The following is a 23,171-nucleotide window of genomic DNA, read 5'->3' on the forward strand; positions in this document are numbered from 1 at the left end:
TCCAGTATCCAGCCTGCCTGGCTAGGAGTACTTAATAGAGCTGTTTTAACTACTGTAGTGTTGAAAGGTCAAGAGAGCAATAAGCTATCTAGGCTGCCAGACACCACCTCAAATACCGTCGATGGGAGAAAAGTAGCTGCACTACCCAGAGTCGAGCATCTAAAACAGGCAGTCTGCCACACCAGGGAGGCAGGCGCATACGGCAGACAGCGTGAACATGCCTTTTTGACTTTAGCTTTCCATATGTGCTGCAGGGGAGTCACGATTTCAATTTCTCACATAAAACATCTTGCATGTGTATCCCTTCTGCTTACATCCATCCCCACACTAAACAACATAGACATCAAAATGCATGTTACAAATACTTAACTGGAAAACAGACGTTTAGATAACTCCATTGTTAGAGGCACCGCACTGGGGCCTCTGCAATATCTAGAATTTTCTTGTACTGTATTTGTGCACAGCACATAAAAGTCCCATTTCTTTAATGAGGGACATTCAAGCTACCTTTTTCTAAATAGCTACAACTTTCCTGTGTAAGGCTCCACCCCGAGAGTTATAAATTCATGACTCTCCCGTAAAGATCGGCTGACAGAGTTGGGGTTGTTCATCCAGCCTGGAGAAGGGAAGGCTCCAGAGAGACCTTTCAGCAGCCTTCCAGTACCTAAAGGCAGCCTATAAGACAGCTGGAGAAGGACTTTTTCCAAAGGCATGCAGTGATAGGACAAGGGGAATGAATTCCTCACTATGAGAGTGGTGAGCTGGAACAGGTTGTCCAGAGAAGCTGCGGATGCCCCATTGCTAGAAGTGTTCAAGGCCAGGCTGGATGGGGCTTTGAGCAACCTGGTGTAGTGTGAAGTGTCCCTGCCACAGCAGGGGGGTTAGAAGTAGATGATCTTTTAGGTCTCTTCCAACCCAAACCATTCCATGATTAAAACAGGCTTGCCGTTAGTGTATTTTACCCACAAGACTTCTCTAGCTACATAGGTCTCCTGACACCTCATTAAATAAGAATTATGAATAAGTGGCATAACAGGGAGCAAGTTGTAAAAAGAAAGCCTGGAAACATATACACACATGCAAGTGTGCAGAGGAATTCAAGATACTTAAGTACGTTGCAGCTACATAAATCAGAGAAGCACAATAAGTTAGCTTGTTTGTTAGCACTGTGCTGCCATAGCTACATTATTATGGCTACATCAGGCTCCATTCAAGGTCCTCACTGGAAAACAGCTGTATCTTTTATATCAAGACCTATAGATCAGATGACAGTACAGAAAAGAAAAACTCATATATACCTGATCATGAAGTTATTTTTTTTAAAGTTCATGCTGGCTCACTTCAGCGAGGTAAACTGTCCAGTATGAGAGGCTGATCAGTGCTTTGCCAGGACATAGGTAGAACCAGATTTATTTCCTTCAGATGGAAAAAACACGAAACCAAGACCAAGCAATTTAAAGACTTCATCAAGACTTGGTGCTATTGACACACTTAGAAGCCAGCTATTCCCAGATTCTGAGAAAGACTTCCTTCCCTCCTTCCTGCTGCTGTCTCACAAATAGAAGTACCGAGCCACCTCAAGCAGTTCCGTGGAGAGCACACAGAGACAGGCCTCTCCACTCATCTCCACCCTTTTTTTCCACCAGCACTTACTATGAGCTGGAAGATGAAGGTAAGAAGCACAGGAGGGAGCTACAATAAAAACACACAAACACAGCACGCAGCACTGGTGAGGCCTCACCTGGAGTGGTGTGTCCAGTTCCAGGCTCCTCAGTACAAGAGAGACATGGCGTACTGGAGAGAGTCCAGTGACGGGCCACAAAGATGACGGACAGGAGCATCCCACATATGAGAAAAGGCTGAGAGAGCTGGAACTGTTTAGCCTTGAGAGGAAAAGGCTTGAAGTGGGGATCTTGTTAATATATATATGAATACCTGACGCAAGGGTGCAAAGACAACAGAGCCAGGCTTGTTTCAATTATGCCCAGTGACAGGATCAGAGGCAGTGGACACAAACTGGAAGCACAGGAGCTTCCCTCTGAACATCAGGAAACACCTTTTCACTGTGAGGGTGACTGAGCACTGGCACAGGCTGCCCAGGGAGGTTTGGAGTCCCTATCCTTGGAGATACTCAAAAGCTGTCCAGACACGGTCCTGGGCCTCTGGCTCTGGGTGGCCCTGCCTGAGCAGGAGGTTGGACCAGGTGACCTCCAGAGGGATCTTCCAACCTCAATCATTCTGTGATTCTGTCGAAAGTGTTCATGAGGCGGCTCACCCATCCCATCCGTGCATGCCATTTGTAAACATTTTGGTTTTGTTATTTTGCCTTCACATTTGTGAGGTGAACTGCACTGGTCCTGCCAACCCAACCCAATTTCCACACTCTACATCTTTTCCCCTCTACTCCATAAGCAGAAGTAAACTTGTCCCTTGCTATTTCATCACCTGGAGCTGGTCAGTGTGCTTGGTTTCTAAATGCCAGAAACCGTCTGATTTCTGCTTACTTCACAGGGCTGCCCCCCCCACATGCCTCCGGTATGAGCCTGCTTCTCAAAGACAGCACGCTAACCGCGATCCTCTTCCACAGTAAGAGGTACGTACGCTCATTCCCTTCCTCCACTGCCTCCAGACACCACTCAGCACTAAGCCAGTACAAAAGGATCCAGGTTAACTGCGGTTGTTGCTTTGCCTCATATTTCCTGTTGGAAATACCCACTTCTGAACGCTAATTTCTGAGTGGGGGAACCCTGTCTTTAATCTCTGAGAGCACCACATAAACCAGGACACTATGTTATATATATTAGTGCTGCGCTCTACTTGGGGAACGGCTGATCATAGACTCACCTATGAGACTGGACTTACAGTTCAGTGCCTCCACCTACAGCTTCCACAGAACTCCCCACCTTTTCCTTGCCTGCTTAAGTGCTGGATCGTGGGGACAAAGGTAGGGGAAGGCCAGACATAGTATAAATTCCTTCAATACAATGTCTAACGAAAAACATTCCATCCTCAGTCGGTGAAATTCAAATTAAGGAAAGGAAACAAGGAAAAGAAAGCTATACAAAGGTCAAACAGTAGTATCATTATTAAAGAATCTACTTCACATACACTACAGGAGGTTACAGTAAACACCAGTTTTCCTCCAGGGAAAGAATAGTGGTCACTACAACTGCACAAATCACTAACTGGAAAGCACACTGTGTGTCTTGGGAGTAACACAGAAATGACCAATACCTCTCCCTGAATGTGTTTATTAAGGTTTTCCTCTCTAGTGTTTCCCTATCCTAAACTGAAACTGCATTATGAGCCATTCTGCTACACAATCGAAACCAGCGGCTCTCCCAGGCTTCCATTGGGGGAATCCCAAATCTCATATGCAGTGCTTAAAACACAGCTGAGACATCTCTGACCTATTGGGGGAAAGATGCCATAAAGAATGACCCTCATTTTTCCAGTTCTGGACAGAAAAAAACGTATTGCTTCTACACTTTGGCTACTGAAGAGAATCCATGGGAAAAGGCTTGCTAAGGGTGACTGTTTCACAAACCGACATCCAGCTCTGGATTTGAGCACATTATTTTTCACGCAGAGCTTTTCTTGCTAATCACTCAGTTTCAGGCATGAGTAACTCCATTCCTAGTACCTATGTACAACATTTCCAGTCAAAATTAATCAAATACTAGCATTTCTTACATGTAAAGCAGGTCTTTTTCTAGCAATTTATGAGCTTTAAAAATTTAAACATGTCGTTAACAGAAATGAACCAAATATCACCTAAAATTTAAAGGCAACAAATCAAAACATCAAGTGATTTGTCCAAGGATGGACTTATGGCTCTGCTACCTTTAAAGTCTGTACTTCCAGTTAGACTGATAAGTGCCGTACAACTTACTCATCTAAGCACAGCATTAAATGTCGCTGCCTTACACTGAACTAAGGTAAAGAAGGAAAATTAATTCTGAAATCTTAAGGTTACATTTTTACAGTATTCTGCCACAGGTAATTTGCAGAACTTTGCTTGCAATAATAAACTTGTAAGTCAAGTGAGAGGTTTCCAAAGAAGCAATCCTGATTTACGATTTTTAGATATGTTCCTGTGTTAATCCACAGTATAAAAATACTGATGCTAAACAGTTACACATGACTCTTTCCAATCTTAAACAACATCCTTACTATCTTTCCTCCCTTTGATCAGTTTCTGAAATAAGGTAAGTGGCGATGACTCAGAGTAAACACTGAAAACACATCAATGTGTTCTCCCTACTGATTTCTAGGACTTACAATAGCATATTTCTAAAATAGGTGGGGTTTTCCCTTCAGACAGCAAAATTAGCCGTACCAGCAATATGCCTGCCACATGCATCCAGAATCAGGGTTTGTCTGATTCACAAACAGCACTCAAAAAGTAACTCTTCTCAAACTTCAGTGTCATTTGACTGCTTGAAAATCTTCCACTCCTTTAGAAATTTAACAGACAGATTTTCATACTTTTAGAGGATAATGCTACCCTGCAGGACCCATGAGTATAACTGGCATCTATCAACATCATACTTAATATTCCATAAAAAGTGATCCATCCTGCAAGAGGACAGAAGCAAACTCAAAAGGAAGTGAAGATTTAATTTAAATAGACAATTTCTTTAAAAGTTTTGCCTGGAGAACACAAGTGACAAATGCTGGATTTCCAAGGCAACCAAAACATTTGCTCTGGACATCACAACCAATTCCCTGGAACTATAAAGATGTTTTCCAATCTTTGTAAGGATATTTTCAAAGAGATAAATCTATGAAGAGCAAAAGGGCCATATTTTGAGTTTCTCAAGAAAGTTAAAAACAGCTACTTTGATCAGAAACTTATGAAAGCAGCATGCAACAGACTGAACGGAATTCAATGGTTTTCCTTAAATGAACCCAATCATCAAGAAAATTCTTCCCTGCCTCTGACTTACTCTGCTATAAAACAGCTTTCCAATGACTGGGTTGTTCTCAAAAGAAATCCTACTTAGTCCTACGCGTACCACCACAGTGTCTTATCATCTTACTACAACAGAGCCCCAAGTTTCTATCAGGAAAGAGTACGAGGGGAGGGGGAGATGAAACACCAAGGTGTCCCACGCTCAGGTAGAGACAAGCCAGTGCCATCACCCATGGCCCACATACCTCCACCCAGGGTCCCCTGGAAAGGCACTGGTGGGACAAGGCTGGAGGCCTGGAGACGCCCAGTGTTCACAGCCCAAGCAAAGCCCACCAGAGGAGGCAAGAGCAAAGGCCCTGCAGCTATGGGAAATGTTCTGCTGGGCAAGTGCAGCCTGGGGGCACAGGAGAGCCAGGCAGGCCTCCCCAGCATGCAAGCAGGTTGTATTTCCATGATCCCTTATGCAGCAACTCCTAAGACTGTTGGGAGTAAGTTCTAGAGGCTTTTGCTTTGGGAGGTTAATGCAGAGTACAATTTACCAGGTAGCTGTGACAAGAAGCTCCCACTGTTCTCACAGGTTTATTTTACAAACAGAAAAATCCCTACACAAGGTATAGCCACAAATGAGATTGCTTGGCCTGCAGCTTTTTAGTTTCCTGTAATTAAACTGCTTACTGTAGTCAAAACACCTCTATATTTGTATATGGCATTTTAAAAAGGCTCAAAAAAATCACAAAAGATATTATACGTTTATTCCACCAGTTCTTAAGGAGGTTAATAAGCATCTGCTTAAAGTGCTAAAATGCACTTAACATCCTAAGTTAGAAAATTTATGCAAAAACTCATCCAAACAGGAGAGGACCACAGCCACATGGTTTTATTAATGATTTCAAAAATACATTTGTCACTATGTCATGAAACAACACTGTTGGTTTGGTGTTTTTTTTTTTACTATGCAGAGGTCATAAACTCCAGTGCTGTGTTTTAATGACTGATCCTTAAGTGATATTATCTTTCTTTAGCTAGGGTTTGCAGGAGATGATAGAAATTTTTATTATCAGTGCTGTCAGATACCTAGACTTAATATGCACTCAAGAGTAAACTAATAATACAAGCTTGTTTATATACAGGAACAAAAAAAAAGCAAAAGAGGGTACCACATGCAAATGCTGGTTGCATCAGTCTGTGGAGTTTTGCTTTTAAATTTAACTGACTTAGAATACCACTTCAGATCTTGTTTCTGCAAATGCATCTGCGTGCTCATGTGGACATGTCTGTCTGCATATGAAAATGTACGCAATGAGCATATAAAGTTCTAATTCTCTATTACTGTGTTTAAGGGTTGGTTTTTTAAAGAAGATTTTATTTAATTCTTCTAAGACATGTTTTAATCATGCTGTGCTTCTTTTTATCAGTAACCTGCATTCTAGGATAAAAATCAAATTTTATATGCATAGCTAGAATGCCTCAAACTAATTTAAAATTGTTTGAAATTATTAGTGAACTTAAAATTAAATCCTGAGATTTTTTACTGTCACTCTTTCTAGTCACTTTGTCCTTCAGTGACTCACAAGTAATTGTTTGTGTGGGACGATAAAACAAATGCCTTTTCCACAGTCCAGAGCATATGGCTTCATGGACTACAGATCTGTAACAGACACAAGTTTTACACAGATTCTAGCTTTTCCTGAACAACAAAATGGTTCTTTAAGCTTTACGTAGGCCATCTATTCAATTTTACTTACCACTGAGTAAAGCAAACATCTTGGTAAGTCTGGCTACCAAAACAGCACCAAAAAAGCGCATCCATATTTTCCCCTCAACAATCTTGCTTTAAAGAAAAACAAAGAAGAAAAAGCCTAAATGATATTTTGGTTTGGATTTAACAAAACATTTTGTTTGAACAGATAATTACACTTCAGTTCCAGGGACCTCCAGAGATATTAAAGAGAGAAAAAAAACAACCACACGGCCACAATCAAAAAAGGGAAGAAAAGAAGGGGAAAAAAAAAAAAAAAAGAAAAAAAGTAAGAAAAAAGAAGAAAATTAAAAAAAAAAAACAAAAACACAAACCACACAATTCATGGTGGACTTGGACTTCTTATTTTCTCTGTTGATGCTTTTCCACTTTACTTAACTATGAAGTAGGAAAGGGACGGGAATGAGATGTCCAACCTCCCTGTGAAAGGCGCCTTAAACATTAAACTATCTTCGGTAACACAGAATACTTCAATCCTTTTAAAAAGCTGAAACACCATCAGGAAAAAAAAAATAGAGAGATACTGGAGTCCAAAACCCTAACACCATTCTTCAGTCATCTAGGTTATTTTCAAGGTACTTTAAAATTTCAGACTCAAAGCTTCACTCTCTTTAAACCAGTAACTACACAGATTAGAGACCGCACAAAAACCTATTAAAATGGATTTGCAACCCTCACAAAGAGCTACAAAGATGTAATGGATTAAAAAAAATAAATCAGTTCATCAAAAGCTTTAAAGTTGGAAACTTTCTTTTGCTTGTCAGTTTTTATAAACTAGTAATTACTGCAATGCCATGTTGCTTACTGCTTCAGAGAAACTAAGCTCTTTGCAGTTGCCTTGCTTGGTTTGTGAAAGTTTGTGTGAGTTGCACACACAAATGAGAGCAATACGCAGACAGCTGCATTTGAATTATTTTCCTCAACAACTCCTTCTACATTTCCTGCATCTCAAAACCATAGCTGGTTGGAATTATAGAAAAAAATGGGTGAAAAATCAAAAATAACAAAACTAATTCCTTGAAAAGTGTCGTAGAACACAGACTGCCATAAAAGGCGCTTTCATACTTCAAAGAGCAACTTCAATAATCAAAACAAAACATTTGCAATTGCCAGTTACATGCAAAGAATGTGTCACTTTTTAACATGAAATTTATTTTGATGTCCTATAGTAGAGTTCATACACATTTTTTTGGTCTCATAATTTTTCTCCAAAGCTCCTCAGGTCTTGACCCGGTCAGGAGTGGTGTGTGGGTGGATTAATCCATCCAGTTTGCTCACAACAGGGCACTTCAGCCTCAGGCTGCAAAATTGCAAACTTTTCCGTCAGATACCAACACCATGCAATAGCACGGAGTTACTAGCGGTTTTCATCTTCTTTGACATCATCAACGTATTTCAAATGGCGTTTTACATAAATATTTAAGTAAAGAGTGACAGATTTTAATGTGGCTGTGTTTGCGGGGTTTTTTTAAGCTAGCTTATTTGATGGACATTACGTTACACTACAATGACATGTTTTGAAGTGTACAAAAGAAATGGTTTGGCAACATCCTCACAAACATACAGATAAGGGCAGTTTTGTAAGCTCCTCATAGTCTACCTACATTACAAAGTATGAGACGAAGTCTGAATTATTTGAAAGCATGGTTTTGCTTAACCCAAACTCTGAGTAGCCTCCGAGTATTCAGTACTTGAATATTTTCAATATCACCACAATGCAACAAATGTGACAAGCAAATTCAATTTTATCTAGCAAATAGTATCTCACTACTTGAAGGACCTAAGGAAAGTGTCATTTTTGGAAAGCAATTGAATTGGCCAGTACTAAAGTTCAACTACAGAGAGAACAGCAGTGAGAGAAATTCAAAGCTGCCAAATGAACTCTGAGAGACAGGAAACATTAAAAGTAAATAATGATTTCAAAAAAAAAAAAATCCTTTAGTTTACATCTTACCACTTCGTACTCCTCACTGCCAAACAGGTACATAGCTACACCTTCACAGCCGGACACCAGACGTCCAGAGCGCTCAAAACGCCTCAAGTAAGATCTTCAGCTGCATCTTCCACCGCCGTGTCGCGGCCAGGCAGGCTCTGCAGCGGCGGCACCGTCCCAGCGCCGCTTCCCACGCCCGGGCTGCCCGGCGTACCGCTCTCGGCCGCGGCACCCACCCCCTCGCCGCACGAGGCCGGGAACCGGCGGTCTGGCGACCTGCTCCCGCAGGGGGAACTCCCCGGGCCGAGAGAAGCGGCGGCAAAGCGGCGCCCGGTCGGAGCGCGGCAGGGGGCTGCAAACCGCGGGGGGCGGCCGGGGCAGCGGCGGGGGGCTGCGGGCGGGCGGGGCTGGCGGGGCGCGGCGGGCTCGCAGCGGGGCCGGAGCGCTCATTCAGGCTCCGGCTCCTCGTCACGTGCTGCTGGCGCCGCCCCGATTGGCTGCCGGGAACAGCGGGGCCGTGGCCGGGCGAGCGGGACCCGAGGGCCGGTGGCCCGGGGCAGGGCAGCGCTCCTGCGGCGGGAGCGGCGGCCCGGGCGCCGAGAGGCGCAGGGAGCAAGTGCTGCAGCCGGGTGGGGCGCTCGGCTGAGCGAGCACAACGGATTCAGCTTGGGGGAGCACAAACCCGGGCAGCTCGCGCTCCGGGTCACCCGAGCTCATCTGAACTTCTCCCTCGCTCCTCTGCCAGTTCCGCTGAAACCCACAGAGCTACCTCGCTGTCTCGATTTCAAAAACTGAAGTCAGTCCGGGACGGTTTTGCTGTGTTTCACTCACTTCGCTGCCTCCTCCTGCAGCCCCGCTCGCCGAACGCAGCGCAGCCTTCCCGCGCGGCACACGGGGCAGCCCCGCGCCCGGCCACCCCCCTCCCGGCACCGCAGGCGAGGAAGAGTAACAGCAGCCCCAGAGCAGGATAAAACTCTAAAAAAACCCTTGGACACTAATTCGCCGACAGCATTCCCAATCTAATATTAAAATGGGGCTTTACAAAATCGATCTCATTACAGATGGTCTAGGAGTACAGCATGAAGGCAGCAGGCACAGGCACTATTGCCCTCTGGGGACGGCTGTCCTTCACAGCTGGGGCAGAGGCCACCCGCTGCCATGCAGTAACACAGCTCCGACCAAAACTGCTTTAGCACAGCCCTAGGAAATCCATCCCCTCTCTGCTAAGTCCACTAAAGTCCTTACAGTTCATATTGTTGCTATCACCATATCCCATCACGCAAGCTCTAGGAAAAAATTATGGAATATGTTACACCTGAAGGAGGACATTTGTGGGTGTATGCTTGCCCATTTATACCTATAATCATGTCAATATAATATACACAACATACCATGACAAGACACCACGAACACATACAGCATTGAAAACAGTTCAAGCTACTAAACTTTCTTCTCTTCCACAGAGGAAAGAGGACAAGACCTCTGTCCTAACCAAAACACCAAATGAAGCAGTTCAAATACATTATAAACATCCTCCGTGTTCCTCCCCCTGCTTATTTCAAGTACATCTTGTCCTGACTACCTTGGTTTCTTTGCATGAGTTAGTAAGATATTCTTCCCTCAGTCTGCCTTCTCTGCCAAAACAGACCTTTGCTCCTCCATTGACTATATGTGCTATGACTCATAAATCTGGAATTTTTCTTCTGTATATATTCACAAGCAGACTTCAAGCTATGTTCTCGTGGAAATAGAAAATTGGAAAACAGAATAAATGAATTTTACTTCCAACCATACATTTACAAAATAGCAGCTAATCTGTCAGCTAAACAGATCACTTCAAATTATATCAACTGCAAATTAGGCTTGAAACAAGTAATTTCATAATATTGTGTTCCCAGAAAGTAAACAAAGCATGCACCATTCATGTATGTAGGTAAAAAAAACAGACATAAGACACCACTAGTGGAATGTTACAATCACTTGCCCAAGTTGCTTGCCACTATTGATGCTCGAGTGTGTTTACATACACTTACTAGTTTTAATGTAGTTGCCTAAGCTTTACTGCACAGCTTTTTTTTAGCATTAAACCACACCTGTCAACACTAGGCAAAGCTACTGTCATCACCCATTACTTCGCTTGTCTGATACACCTCTTACAAACAACTGAAATTTCGGTGCAGTAACTTGATTGCTCCCTTCTTGGCTCTCACAAACAAATTGGGGGGGAGGGGGTGGAGCTGGAATCTCACAACTGTTCCTACCATCAAGAACAAGGAAAACATATTGCTTTTCATGCATTAAAAATTATGGGGGTGATTTTTTTTTTAATAGTTTCATCAGCTATTGGGCATGAATATGAAATCAGGAAGGATTGCAGTTCACATCTACTCAACAGAGACTTAGGGCATTATTCAGACTGTCACCATAAGTCACTTTGATGTCACAAGTAATTCTCACTACAGACAGTACAAGCAGCCAGATTTTGGCAGCTTGGATGGTAAATAAACTGAATTGCTCATTGCTCTCTTGAAGTGAAACATCATGACAGGTACCCAAGTCTATCTCAGGGCTCCACAAAGCAAATATGTATATAGCTAATATAGTTCAAGAGTTAAAGTCTGCAAAAATGCCACCCCTGCTGAGGGCATTTAAACTTAGCACAGCACTTCTGGATGACCTGACCAGCTAAGTGACAGTGGTGGGTTTTCTTTGAGCTTCCTTCCCCTGTGGCTCAATTGGACTGGCCAGCACAGGGCAGACAGCATCTAGCTGGTGCTGATCCCTGCACCGAGGCAGTACAGGCAAGAATCTCATGATCCATACACAAAGAGTGCACACAGAAGAGGAAATGGGAGATAGAGAAGTAGGTTGGAAAAAGGAATCTGGCAGCAATGCGACTGGAGAGGTGGTGGGAATGAGAAAGGCAGAAAACCAGAATGCAGAACAAAGCAGTGTGACTGTGTGACCTACAGGGAGAAGATGCTAAAAGCCATGCCAGAAGACAAAAATTAAGATTAGACAAGAAAAACATTCATGGTAGGCAGGGAACATGTGGATTTGAAAAGACTTGCTCAGGGACAGCTGGCTACCTGACTGGCCTAAAGCTAGGAGGTAAGCAGGGAATGGTAAGGGAATGGAGGTAAGCAGGGAATGGAGGTAAGCAGGCCAGAGATGCTGAGATGGGATGCCTGGGAAAAACTGGTGGATGAAGCAAAAAGGGGCTCCTGAAAAAACCTGTAGGGTGGAGACTTCAGCAAGAGACAAATTTTAGGACAGCAACAGACCTAGGATAAAGGCAGAAAGTGTAAAACCCACAGCAATGGCTCTATAAAAAAAGAAGGTGGAAACAAAACTAGAGGTGGAATTGCTCTTCTCTTCCACTGGTACTTTCCAGCAGGACATGTGCTTGAAGATGTATGACAGGGGGCTACACAGGCATACAAACCCAGCTTGATGAATAAGGTAGTTCAAGTAGAATAAACTGAACTACCCTAACTACCTGGAGGCTTGGCCATGAAAGTCAAGAGTACAATCTGAAATGATGAGTAAATCACAACAATAAAATAAGTCACTTCTTTAGTTTTTTACTATACACAAGCAATTTCAGAGCAGCCCTTGCTCATCTGTAGAATCCAGCACAGCAATAACAATTTTAATCTGTTAACAGAGGCAAGCAGGTACAAATGCAGGTGTGTCGATATGTGTGGACTTTTTTTGCTCTGACTGCTTCCGTAAATTTTGTTCCTTTCATAAAAATCTATTAACATGTATAATACCTGATGGGATGGAGTAAAGAACATAGAGCCACACTCTTCTCAGTGGTGCCCAGTGAAAAGGCAAGAAGCAATGAACATAGATCGAAATATAGGAAATTCCACTTAAACACAAGGATTATTTGTGTGTGTGTGTGTGTGTGTGTATGTGTGTTGTTTTGTTGGGTATTTGTATTTTACTGTAAGGGTGACAGAGCACTGGCACAGATTGCCAAGGGACGTTGTGGAGTATCCATCCCTGGAGATACTCAAAAGCCATATGAAGCCATCCTGGGCAAATGGCTCTAGGTGGCCTTGCTCCAAGCAGGTGACTGGACTACCTCCAGAGGTGCCTTCCTACCTCAACCACTCTGTGAAAACATAACAAATTCCTATTAAAAATATCTGATTCACATTGATATTTTAGTGATTCTATCTCTTCGTTTTAATTTTCAAAGATTAAGCATGACTTTTCAAATTGTCTAGGAGGATAGCATTTAACTCTGGCATTTAAACTCTGACCCATGTCTTTTAAGTATAGGTATGAATTGTCTACACTATAAATAACTTTGTATATCATACTACTTCAGCATAGTGCCTCTGGGAAAACAAACAGAAAAAACTGCTGACATGGTTGTCAAGGTTAATAGACTAAACAGACCTTCCTCCATAAACAAGAACCTTTCAACTTGCATCCAACAGTAACAACATTTTTTCCTCAGGAGCTCTAATGGAAAGCAATTGATTCTCTCTTACTAATTCAGGTTCAAACTGAAATCCAAGTGAAGAGTGTCAACAGCTTGTAACTCTCTTTTGTACAGCTAGCAACAATAATTCTCTCTTGTAAACACAAGTGTTTCATTCTTAAGGGAACTTCAGCAATGCTCCTGTTTTCATTTTCAATTTACCTGTGGCAAAAAACTCTGAAGGACTCGTCCCATTTCACATTTGGGACCAAAAAGCAAGAGCTATTTTGCTTTGATTACCTACCATCCAAACTATCTAATTCCATCCCACAACCAGAAGTAAATAATTTCTTAACAGTATTACTTTATATGGGAAAACGATGATTAGCAAGTAATTTTTCAGTTTTCCTATGAATTTTAGCTCTCCCATTGATTTTCTGACATGGTCAGGATAACGGTGGGCACCACACTTCCACCAGCAAAAACCATGGCTTGCTTACAGCTCCAGGAGTGTGATGGCCCTGAAAGAGCTACAGGAAGGACATGAAGCCCAGGCTGCCTTGCTCCTCTCTACATCAGCACGTTCTGAAGGATGGGTCTTTTCCAGTTCTTCTCATTGCCATTGTTACGCTTGGAATGCAGTATGGTGGCAACCGCAGTGTCTCCGCAAGTTAAGAACAACCAGGAAATAAGACTCAGTGTTCCAGGAAACATTCAAGTATCTTACAAAAATGATAGGACTGTTTCAGCAAGGGAGACTGAAAACAAGTAAACTCAGGAGAGTTAACGGCTTGATCATAGCACCGTGCTGCTCATATACTTTCGTGACAGTAAGTAATTCAGCCTGAGTTTTCCCAGACTCCGACTAAATACCTATCTGTATGTTGGGGGGTGGGAAGGAGGGGGATAGAGGGGCCAGAATATGATTTTTACCTCCTCCTTCACTTCTGTTGAATGGCACCATCCTTTCTTTTTGAAGCACCCTCCAAAAACCAGGAAATTTTGTATCAAATTAGAAGGGTTTTTTTGTTTTAATTTTTGTATCAGCAGAAGTGTTGGGCAGCATCCCAGAACATGGTGCAGATTCCAAACCATCACAATGCTCCATGTTCATCTCCAGCAGACTTTGTATTTCTTTTTTGAATGTATTGGGTTTACATCTAGCCATTAAATCAAGTTAATCTCCCTCAATAAAATTCCATACATCATGTAGGATGTCTGCAATTCTCCTTTACAGCTGGTGTACATCTGGAGGAGGGTTGATAAGTAACATTTTAGTCTATGAGATTTAATTTAGGTATATAATAAACCAATGTTGACTAATTCAAGATGCAATAATGAAACAGCTCCTTAAGATTAATGTCACATCTTAAATCCCAAAACCAAGCTTAAAATGAATGAATAATAAAATCTGAAAGTATGCCCATGGAACTATTGGAATGCTATTTAAATTTTATTTTTAAACACTAAAGCTGCTTATCATTTGCAGATTGTTATTGGTTATTATGGTTACCATTCTCTAACACAATCCAATCTGCCTGCAGTTTTCTATTTCAGGATACAGCAGTGATAACATTACCAGCAGACTGAACTTCTCAACTTGCAAACATACGTACATTAGGGGCACATGCTATCTCCTCCTGCATTGGAAGATAACATGAGTATGTTCTCACAGTGTCACAGAAATAACAAGCTGCCATTCTTCTTGCAGTCAGATGCTAAAATGTTTAACCCAGCTTACAATGTGTGTCAGGAACACAGCAAAGGTTTAAAGCCATTTGTATTATGGACACATAATACAAATACCTCTTGTATTATGGATCCTCTGCATGACTCAGATATTGGAGGGGTGCTATAAATGCTATCAAGGTGGAAGATCTGCCCACAAGTGACTGTTCCCATGCATGGGCAAGATTTTTTATTTTTATTTTTATTTTTTAATGATAAATTAATGCAGAGTCATGGGGAACATTGTCTTGCAGCAGTGAAGCACAGAGAATGGCCATACAGACAGAAAGAACAAGTCAAGTGCTCAACATGCCATTACTGGTCTAAGATGCTCAAATAAGTCACCTGCAACCAAATGTGTAGCCAAACACTTCTGAAACAGCTGTTTGTCAGAACTTTAAGTGGCTGGAAAAAAATTGTCTTCAACAACCACATTTAAATAATACGTTGAAGATTAAAACAGAGATCATGTTCATTTTGCTCTATTTATTAATAGCAAGCAGGGAAAAGCATATGCTTTTGAGCAGAAGAACATCAATTACAGAACCAATCTTCACAGAAAGCACTAAGATCTTGAAGTAAAATATATAAAACTTACACAACTGTGGAAAAACAGCCTGTGATGGCTGTAGTTCCTTAAAAAATACAGCTTTCCACTGAAAAGTTACTAATTTAACTCTATAATGTCACCACTACATGCTGCTACACTGAATGCTACATTAAACAAACACTGGGATTTAATCTCAGTAAAGGGCTTTTAACTCTCACACGCGGCACATGTCTGCTTCTGGGTGCACTGACATGTTTCAAGTGCCACTAGCAGCTGGATGATCTCCAGATGCTGATGTCCCAGAGCTGGTGACTGAGGAGTAACTTTAGCTTGCAGGTACATACAGGAGCTACCTTGAACTACCAGGGATAGTAGCCACCTCTGGCCATGTCCATGTCCTGAAAACAGTTCAGGTGGTCCTCTGAGTACTATTGCTGTGCAACTCCCATACTCAGGACACTGAGGAGTGGTCCAAGCCCCTGGTCCTTTAAAACAGTTTTGGTTTTCAAATTGAGGTAATAATTCATTTACCAAGTACAACTGTTATCTCAAAGTTGCATTTATAAAAGCGCTTGTAAAACTTGAGCTACCCTTTACATCCAAATTCTGTTCTCACTTCAGAAACAAAAGTACATCTGATCAGGAAAGCCTCAACAGCAGGACACAGGAGGCATTTTGGTACACTGGCCTTTGTTTATGCATTTTTGGCACAAGCCATCATTCTACAATTCCATCAATTTCAGTTATTGATTCTCACCAAATATTGTGGTTTCTTTGGCTTCATCACTTCTTCAAACCTCAGTTCCCATTTCTCATTTTTACTATGTTTGAAACCTCTGAAATTTCTGATGTTCACATTTTTGGCAATTCTAAAAGCTTTATTAATTATGTTTAATTTTTGGTGAAGAGTGGCTTATACAATTCAACAAGCTCCAGTGAAATGAGTTCTGGTGAAATGCAAAAGCTGGAAAACTTGACTCTGCAGAAAGGCCGATGTATCGCTTGAGACCCACTTCAGAGCTCAGAATAGGAATCAAACGGAATTTAGGCAGCGCATGCGCTCTTGCAATAGCCTCTCTCACCTAAGAGGATGGGTGTCACCCTGGCACTGAAGAGCCAGATGTGTGACCCTGGCTAATAACTCTCAATGTGCTGCGGTAAAAGCACAGTCAGAAGAACCAATATGTTAGCTCAGCGGCGTCAGTATTTTGCAATGTAATGGATGAAATATGTACAGTAAGTTGTTCCTTACAGAAAACTAATGCAACATTTTACAATGACATTTTCAGAACTGCCCTGATGAGATGCAGCATGAAGGTAAGATACTTATAGTCAGTCTTCCTTGTCCACTCAAATTAACAGAATCTTGTTAGCAGAAAGTAAGAATGTAAATACTTAGGTATTCTCTCTCCTACACTGAAATGACAACATATTTTTCCCCAGTTATATTCTCCTAGATTGGTGTATAAAAGAGATTTTTCAATTACACTTGTCTGTTTGGTATATTTTTTTCCTCTCCCCCTTGCTATAATTCACAATCATGTTGATAAAAAGAATGCTCTCAACAGCCTGGTTTCATAGCGCTGACAATACTGAAAGCTCACGCATTAAACCAAAGAGCACACGTCAGACTGCATTTCTCTGTCAGGTTTGCTTCTCTGTCCAAGATTGCAGGGCTCTGATACTCCAAGAAAGGCACTCCAGCATTTTCTACTCCCAGTTATAGTTTTGAAGGCAAACCTGTTCATATGATTCAGCAGTCACCCCCACTGCCTTTTTCAGGTTCAAATCCATGATACTTAGGTGAGTTGGGTGAGGATTTCTTAAGTCACTGACAAAATCCTCCTAAGTACAAAATATTTACTAGACAACTGATTTACCACAATGAAAAATGTCAATAATGTAAGAATTCTGACCAAATCCATAAGTGTTGATCTTAATATGGTAGTGACCAATAAAAAAGGCAGTATTTCGAATTCCAAAGTACAGGTTATCTTCTGCTAAAAGTCATAAAACTGAAACCTAAGTTGTCTATCATGCTATACATGACATGAACGGAGTAATGGATTTACACTAAACTAGCATCAATGCAGAAAGTTACTTTTAAAATTTAAGAAGGAAATGATTCTCTCAAGCAGTTTAGTTCAGAAATGTTATGCTTCTCCTAAAATGAAAGACTTCCGCCATTACAATGCTAGCTGCTTTAAGTCTATACAAATTCTAATGAAACTGGGAGATCCATGTGAAAGCACAGTAACAGAAGCTGATCACATTTTCTTGGCAGAAAACACTCAGCCAGAAAATATCATGATGTTTTGGGACCTCACTGATTACTTCGAATTTGGCATAAAGTTATCGATGTGCCTAGTTTGAAAATGGCTTTTCTAGCATAAGTTACTGAAACTATTATATAATTAAGCAGTAACCTGTTTCAGATGTACCAAAGTGACCCTGTTTCCAAGACAAACTGGAAATACTGCTGAAAAGTGGTATTTAAAAAGTTCAATCGCTACTTTTTCCAATGCCTCATATATATTCACAATTTACAAGTTTCTAGCGAGGAAGTACTGAAGAGATTACTCTTTCAAATAATACTATGATTTGAAAATACTTGTTTCATTGTTACATTATTAACAGATAAGAAAGATATACATATTTTATTATCATATAATAATAAAGTATATGTGAACGTGACATAAAAGAAACAACTAGAAACTTCCAAATAAAAAGCTGTCACTGAAGAGTGCTTAAACAAATATGGAAAATCACAGAATCACAGAACAGTTTCTGTTGGAAGGGGCCCTTAAAGGCCATCTAGTCCAAACTCCCAATGATTAGGCTCTTAATAAGAGGGAAAAATGTAAAGCCCAAGCATGTCTGAGTCACACAGATTTTCAAAGAAACTCTATCCCGATGAACTGAGCTGCTGAACCGCATACTTACAAGACTGCGGAATTGCACAGAAATGGTAATATGTACTTGACTCAGGACTTTGTCAAATTGAGAAGGCACTGTTACATTACCACTACTGCAACCATGAGCCAGTCTTTCTACTGACATCCCTTGATCACTGTGAGCCTACTCAAAGCGAAATGTAGCTTTTATATCTAGAATTGCTAACAGAGCTTTAAAATGAGGGTGTTTTTCCCCTAATACTAATATTCTACCAATGCCATTAGCTAACAAGCTAATAATTTTTAAGGGGTAAATATTCTAAATCATCAATCTGTCAGTATCTTTTTGGCAGCCTCAAAACATGCAGAAAAAAATAGAAATTCATATCCACTAAAACACTGCAAAATGTTATGCATCATTAATAACGAGCTGAAGAAAAACAAGTTGTTTTGTGAAGAGCAGAAGTAATGAAGCCTGGTTTCCCACACACACCTCCACAATACCTTCAGCTCTCTCTCATTTTCCCTACATACCACATGCTCTATAGTTCCCCTCCCCTCCCTGAACTTCCCTTTCCATGAGCTGCTGGTTGAACAAGAGGCGATATTCGTTTCATCTACTCTGGACTTAAGTTATGCTCATCAGCTGGCTTTTGGATCCCAGTGGAGCCCTGAGAGTGCCTTGACTCTCACACACTGGCATGTGAAGCAAATAGCTTTAACAGCTCTAGCTCCAAGGAAGGTCTTATAGGAGACGTCAGTACTTCTGAGACCTCTGCAAGACTGACTGAAATTGGCCATTGGACTGAAGTTACTGAGAAGCACAACTAACAGATGGAAAGTGGGGTTTCGTAAATCTTGTCTCAGGAAATCAACCTAAAAATCAGAGCTGTTATACAAAGACTGTCCACACACTTTAATACTCAGCAGCTTGTTTAAATATAAGACGATGGCACGAGCAGCAATGTAAACATTTAGTCTGTCAGTCAGTATAGAGAATTTCCAAACTATCTTTTTCACAGAACATTGGTTGCTGTTATTAAACAGTTGCAAGTTTCATATAAACCACAGGCTTTCATGCAGTGTACATGCAGCACAAGTGGTGCATAAAAATTTGCAAAGAAATGCTGTACTTACAACAAAGGGCTTTAGGGATTAGTAATTAAAAAAATTGCAGAAAGTCATACGTGCGTATGTAATTAGAAAATCCTTCTTCAAAATTGTAACACCTTCTGTACTTTGGCCCAGAGAAAAAAATATTAAAATAAAGAAGCCCAGTGGTTTCATAGCCTACAAAATGGATATCTGAACGCAATGGACATTTCAAGGCACTTTACCTCCCTCCCTTTTACACCCTTTTAATGCTGCACTTCCACACTATCCATCCTGGAAAGAAAACAGCAGAATTCACCCTTTGAATTTTATGAATTCCTAGGCTTGTTCACTGCAATTTGAAAACTAAATAAAAAAATAGCAGCAGTAATTAGATATTCCACTGATGCTAAAAACATAAATTTAGGAAAATCTAGGTAAACTGGCAAAAGGCAGGATGTCACTTTTCTGCATAGTGGGTGAGGTAAGGACAAAATGACAGCCTTCGGGGAACCATAAAGAATTACTATGCCTGATGCGCTTGCACTTTCTGGCAGTTACCAAAGTTTCCATACTGAAGAATTTGGACACTGCTGGTGTTAAAAACATGTCAGTGGTTATGCAATAAGTATTATTTTATTTCATCCTACTGTAACGTTTTAATTGACTTGAATACTTCAGGGGTCAACTTATTAGAAGGGACACTGTGAAACTTGACATTCAGAAATCAGAAAAAAAAAAAAGTACTCATTAAATGGTTATTTAATTTCTGTTCAATTATGTAATTTGTATCCACTTTTAATGCAACATCTGTCATTAAGAAACTATCATCAATAGTCAATTTACTTTATTATACTTGCCAAGAAATATGAAAGAGAAAGTTCTCAAGCTATATCTCTTTTTCAGTCTTCCCAGTCTCCCATTACTTTCCTCTCAGCCATTTAAACAATTCCTCTTTTCAATCAGATAATGTTTGAGGACTCCTGCTGCTATAAACAAGCTAATTTGCAAGCAGAGCTTCCTGTAAAAATGCTTCTGAACAAGAAGTGACTACAGCCAAATTTCATATTAGCAAAGCTAAATGGTCTTCTTCCCCTCATGACACATCCAGAAACCAGGGTAGAAACTGAAAAAAACTGAAAAGAAGGGTCACCAACCATCACTTTGAAAGAAGGCTTGACCAAATGTTCAGAAATCCGTGTACTACACATGGCTGAATCCCTTCAGCCAAATTTTAGTCCCTTCTGCTTGTGTTCAACTTCACCTATCCTGCTTTGTTGCTGCTTCTCAGTTCACAAGGGCTGTACGTCCACAGTGCTGCTCCCTTTGATCTTCTTACCCTATCAAACAGTAACCTCTTCCTCTGTCCACCAGGACCTCTAGACTATGCCAAATAGAGCTTGGACTTACTCATGGTGTGGAAGGATCGAAAAGGTTTGTTTTACCCTATAGCCCAGATAAATCAAACTCGCCCCCTTGATAACAGCATGTGATGATCAGTAGGCAGAAAGATTAAAATGCTGCGCGGAAACATGGACATTATTTGTGCTAAGTTCTAACATCAGGTTAGATCTCTTTAGGAAACATCTCTTTAGGAAAACTATTTTCCAATTGATTTTTTTTGTTTACATCCTTTTCCCACCAAAAAAAAAAGTTATTATCCAATTTTTCTCCATTTATAATTGTATTGGGATTGTCAGAGAACCTCAAAACACATCAGCTCATCAGAAGTCTTAAGAACCACTTAGAAAAGATACATCTTAAAACTTGAAGACTTAAGCTTTTAACTATATTAATTACATAAGAAAAGGCTAAAGCCAGCTGTACCTATGGTTGCACTTGATGATCTTAAGAGTCTTTTCCAACCTAATGATTCTGTGATTCTAGTAGTAGTTGATTTCTGCTGTTCTGAACATCTGTGCTGAAAACAAGTCCAGTAGATTTGCATATGGCAGTCGTATACCTTCCTACGTCACAGCACACTTCCTATGAGACCCACTGTTGCGTTACTCCCCCCACAAACATATGAGCATGTTCTAATTTGAGTTAGGGAAAGTTGTCTGTAAGAGAAAGACAGAATGATGTTAGCAATAACTACTCAGCTTCCTATGTGGAGATCCCTAAATAATCCAGGGATAGGAATGATCCAAATCTGATTTCCTTCTAGAAGGTGGCTGTGGAGCACCTGTCACTCAAAAGATTGTCCCTGGGTTTTCTCAGAATAACTCCGGAAAGCTACTGTCATACCTATGGTACACTTCTTTCACTGCAACTATGTTCAAATCTCTCATAAAGGTTAGAGAAAGCAGCGAGTTTAAGCCAAACATTTGGCTTAAGTTTATGCCTATGTTACTTTTATTATTTTCATCTCCATCCTTTGTTTTCTACAGTGTAAAAAACAAAACAAAGCACATCCAATTATAACTTTAAAAAAAATATTTTTCATGTATTTATATTCTATTTCACAAACACAGCTGCAGTGGGGTATTTGCCCTAAGTCCCTGGCCCCAGGATACACGTACCTGGTCAAATGATGCCAAACCAAAACTCATGAGCATGTTACGTTTGCCAAACCAAAAATAAAAGTGTAACATTTGTGTCTGTAAAGAGAATGTACTTCAAACTACTGCCAGCAGAGAGTCCCATTGCTCTCATATTGAGGAGAAAACAATTAAGCACAATACCCAAAAACGTGGAACAAACAGCAAGCCACTTCGTATCAACTATTTTAATAGGGTTATAGATAGAAGAGCTCTCGGCAACAGCCACCTATGAGTGCTTTCCCTTTCCCTCAACTCCAGTTTTTTGCAGTTTTTCAATGTGACAGTAAGTTAGTATGTTTTAAAAAAGGAAGCTCAAAAGTATAATTTGGACTTCCATGAAAAAGCAGTCACATCTTTCAACAACATTAGAACTTGGCTCACTGAGAGCAAAGTGAAACAGTTTAACGGTAATTACGTTAGCTTGCAAGTCAGCCTGTACATTGTGCTGTAAAATTAAAGGGCTCCCGAGCATCTGGCCTGCAGTCCTTCAATATATGCTTACCCCAGGAGCAATGTGCTTAGTTTGAGGAGACATCAGGCGTCTGTCAAGCATGTCAGACTCACTCCAAGCAGGCCAGCTCTCCCAGCAGCAGCAGCAACGCTTCTTACAAGAGCAAAACCTCCGACGCAAAGCAGTGCACCAGTGAAAACTTCAGCAAATCAGCCTGCATTAACCATTCTGTGAAATACTTGTCCGTCTAAGGCCTGGTGTAAAGTGCCCAGCTTCTGGCTGTATGGAGCAATACTGTTTGCTGGTGATTCCTCTCAGCTGTTGATCTGATTCAGTGCCTATGTTAGGTTACAGCTCAGCAGAGAGGCCGTCACCATCAATTACCGAGGAGGAGTGGGAGGGCTCCGCACTCCCGGTGACGTCAGCTGCTGTAGGAATGAAGCCTGAACACTTGCTGGAGTAACATAACATTTTATTAATCTCAGATGCATGCCTTGCAGCACGCATGGCCTCCTGTTAACATGCAACAACTGGCTATGCATCCAGAAACAAATCATGGAGAAGTATATGAACATGGACACTGCACAATTGATTATTGATGTTTGTGGACACGGGTTTTTTCTTCCCTCCCCATTCCCACCCCTATCCCAAGATACTAGGCACTGGAATTTCAAGTTGGAAATCTCAATTTAGGTTGGAAATCTCCCCTGTAAAAGGAAAATTATGCTTGACGGTAATTAAGGCAGAAGATCTATTATGGCAGAAGATACATTCAAATGAACCTTACTCATGGATCCTCACAAAAACTACAATCCTAAAAAAAACCCTCATTAGACATCAGCATGGCAGTACTTCCATGCATTAGCCC

The 23,171-nt window shown here is 41.1% G+C and overlaps 1 protein-coding gene across 7 annotated transcripts in view; it reads right to left on the reverse strand.

The window, feature by feature from the left end:
- Positions 1 to 23,171, reverse strand: part of CACNB2 (calcium voltage-gated channel auxiliary subunit beta 2) — a 255,148-nt gene that overhangs the window by 102,908 nt on the left and 129,069 nt on the right. The window contains exon 1 of one of the 7 annotated variants that reach the window (XM_055708410.1): positions 22,355 to 22,626. The exons of 5 other annotated variants lie outside the window; for them this stretch is intronic. In XM_055708410.1, the coding sequence (XP_055564385.1) occupies positions 22,355 to 22,405 (51 nt within the window). In that variant the 5' untranslated portion in view covers positions 22,406 to 22,626. Of the gene's footprint in view, positions 1 to 8,628; positions 8,993 to 22,354; positions 22,627 to 23,171 lie in introns of those variants that run through there. One more of the 7 variants, XM_055708411.1, reaches the window with a different exon arrangement.

The sequence above is a fragment of the Falco cherrug genome, chromosome 4 (assembly GCF_023634085.1).
Source record: "Falco cherrug isolate bFalChe1 chromosome 4, bFalChe1.pri, whole genome shotgun sequence".
Classification (NCBI taxonomy): Eukaryota; Metazoa; Chordata; class Aves; order Falconiformes; family Falconidae; genus Falco; species Falco cherrug.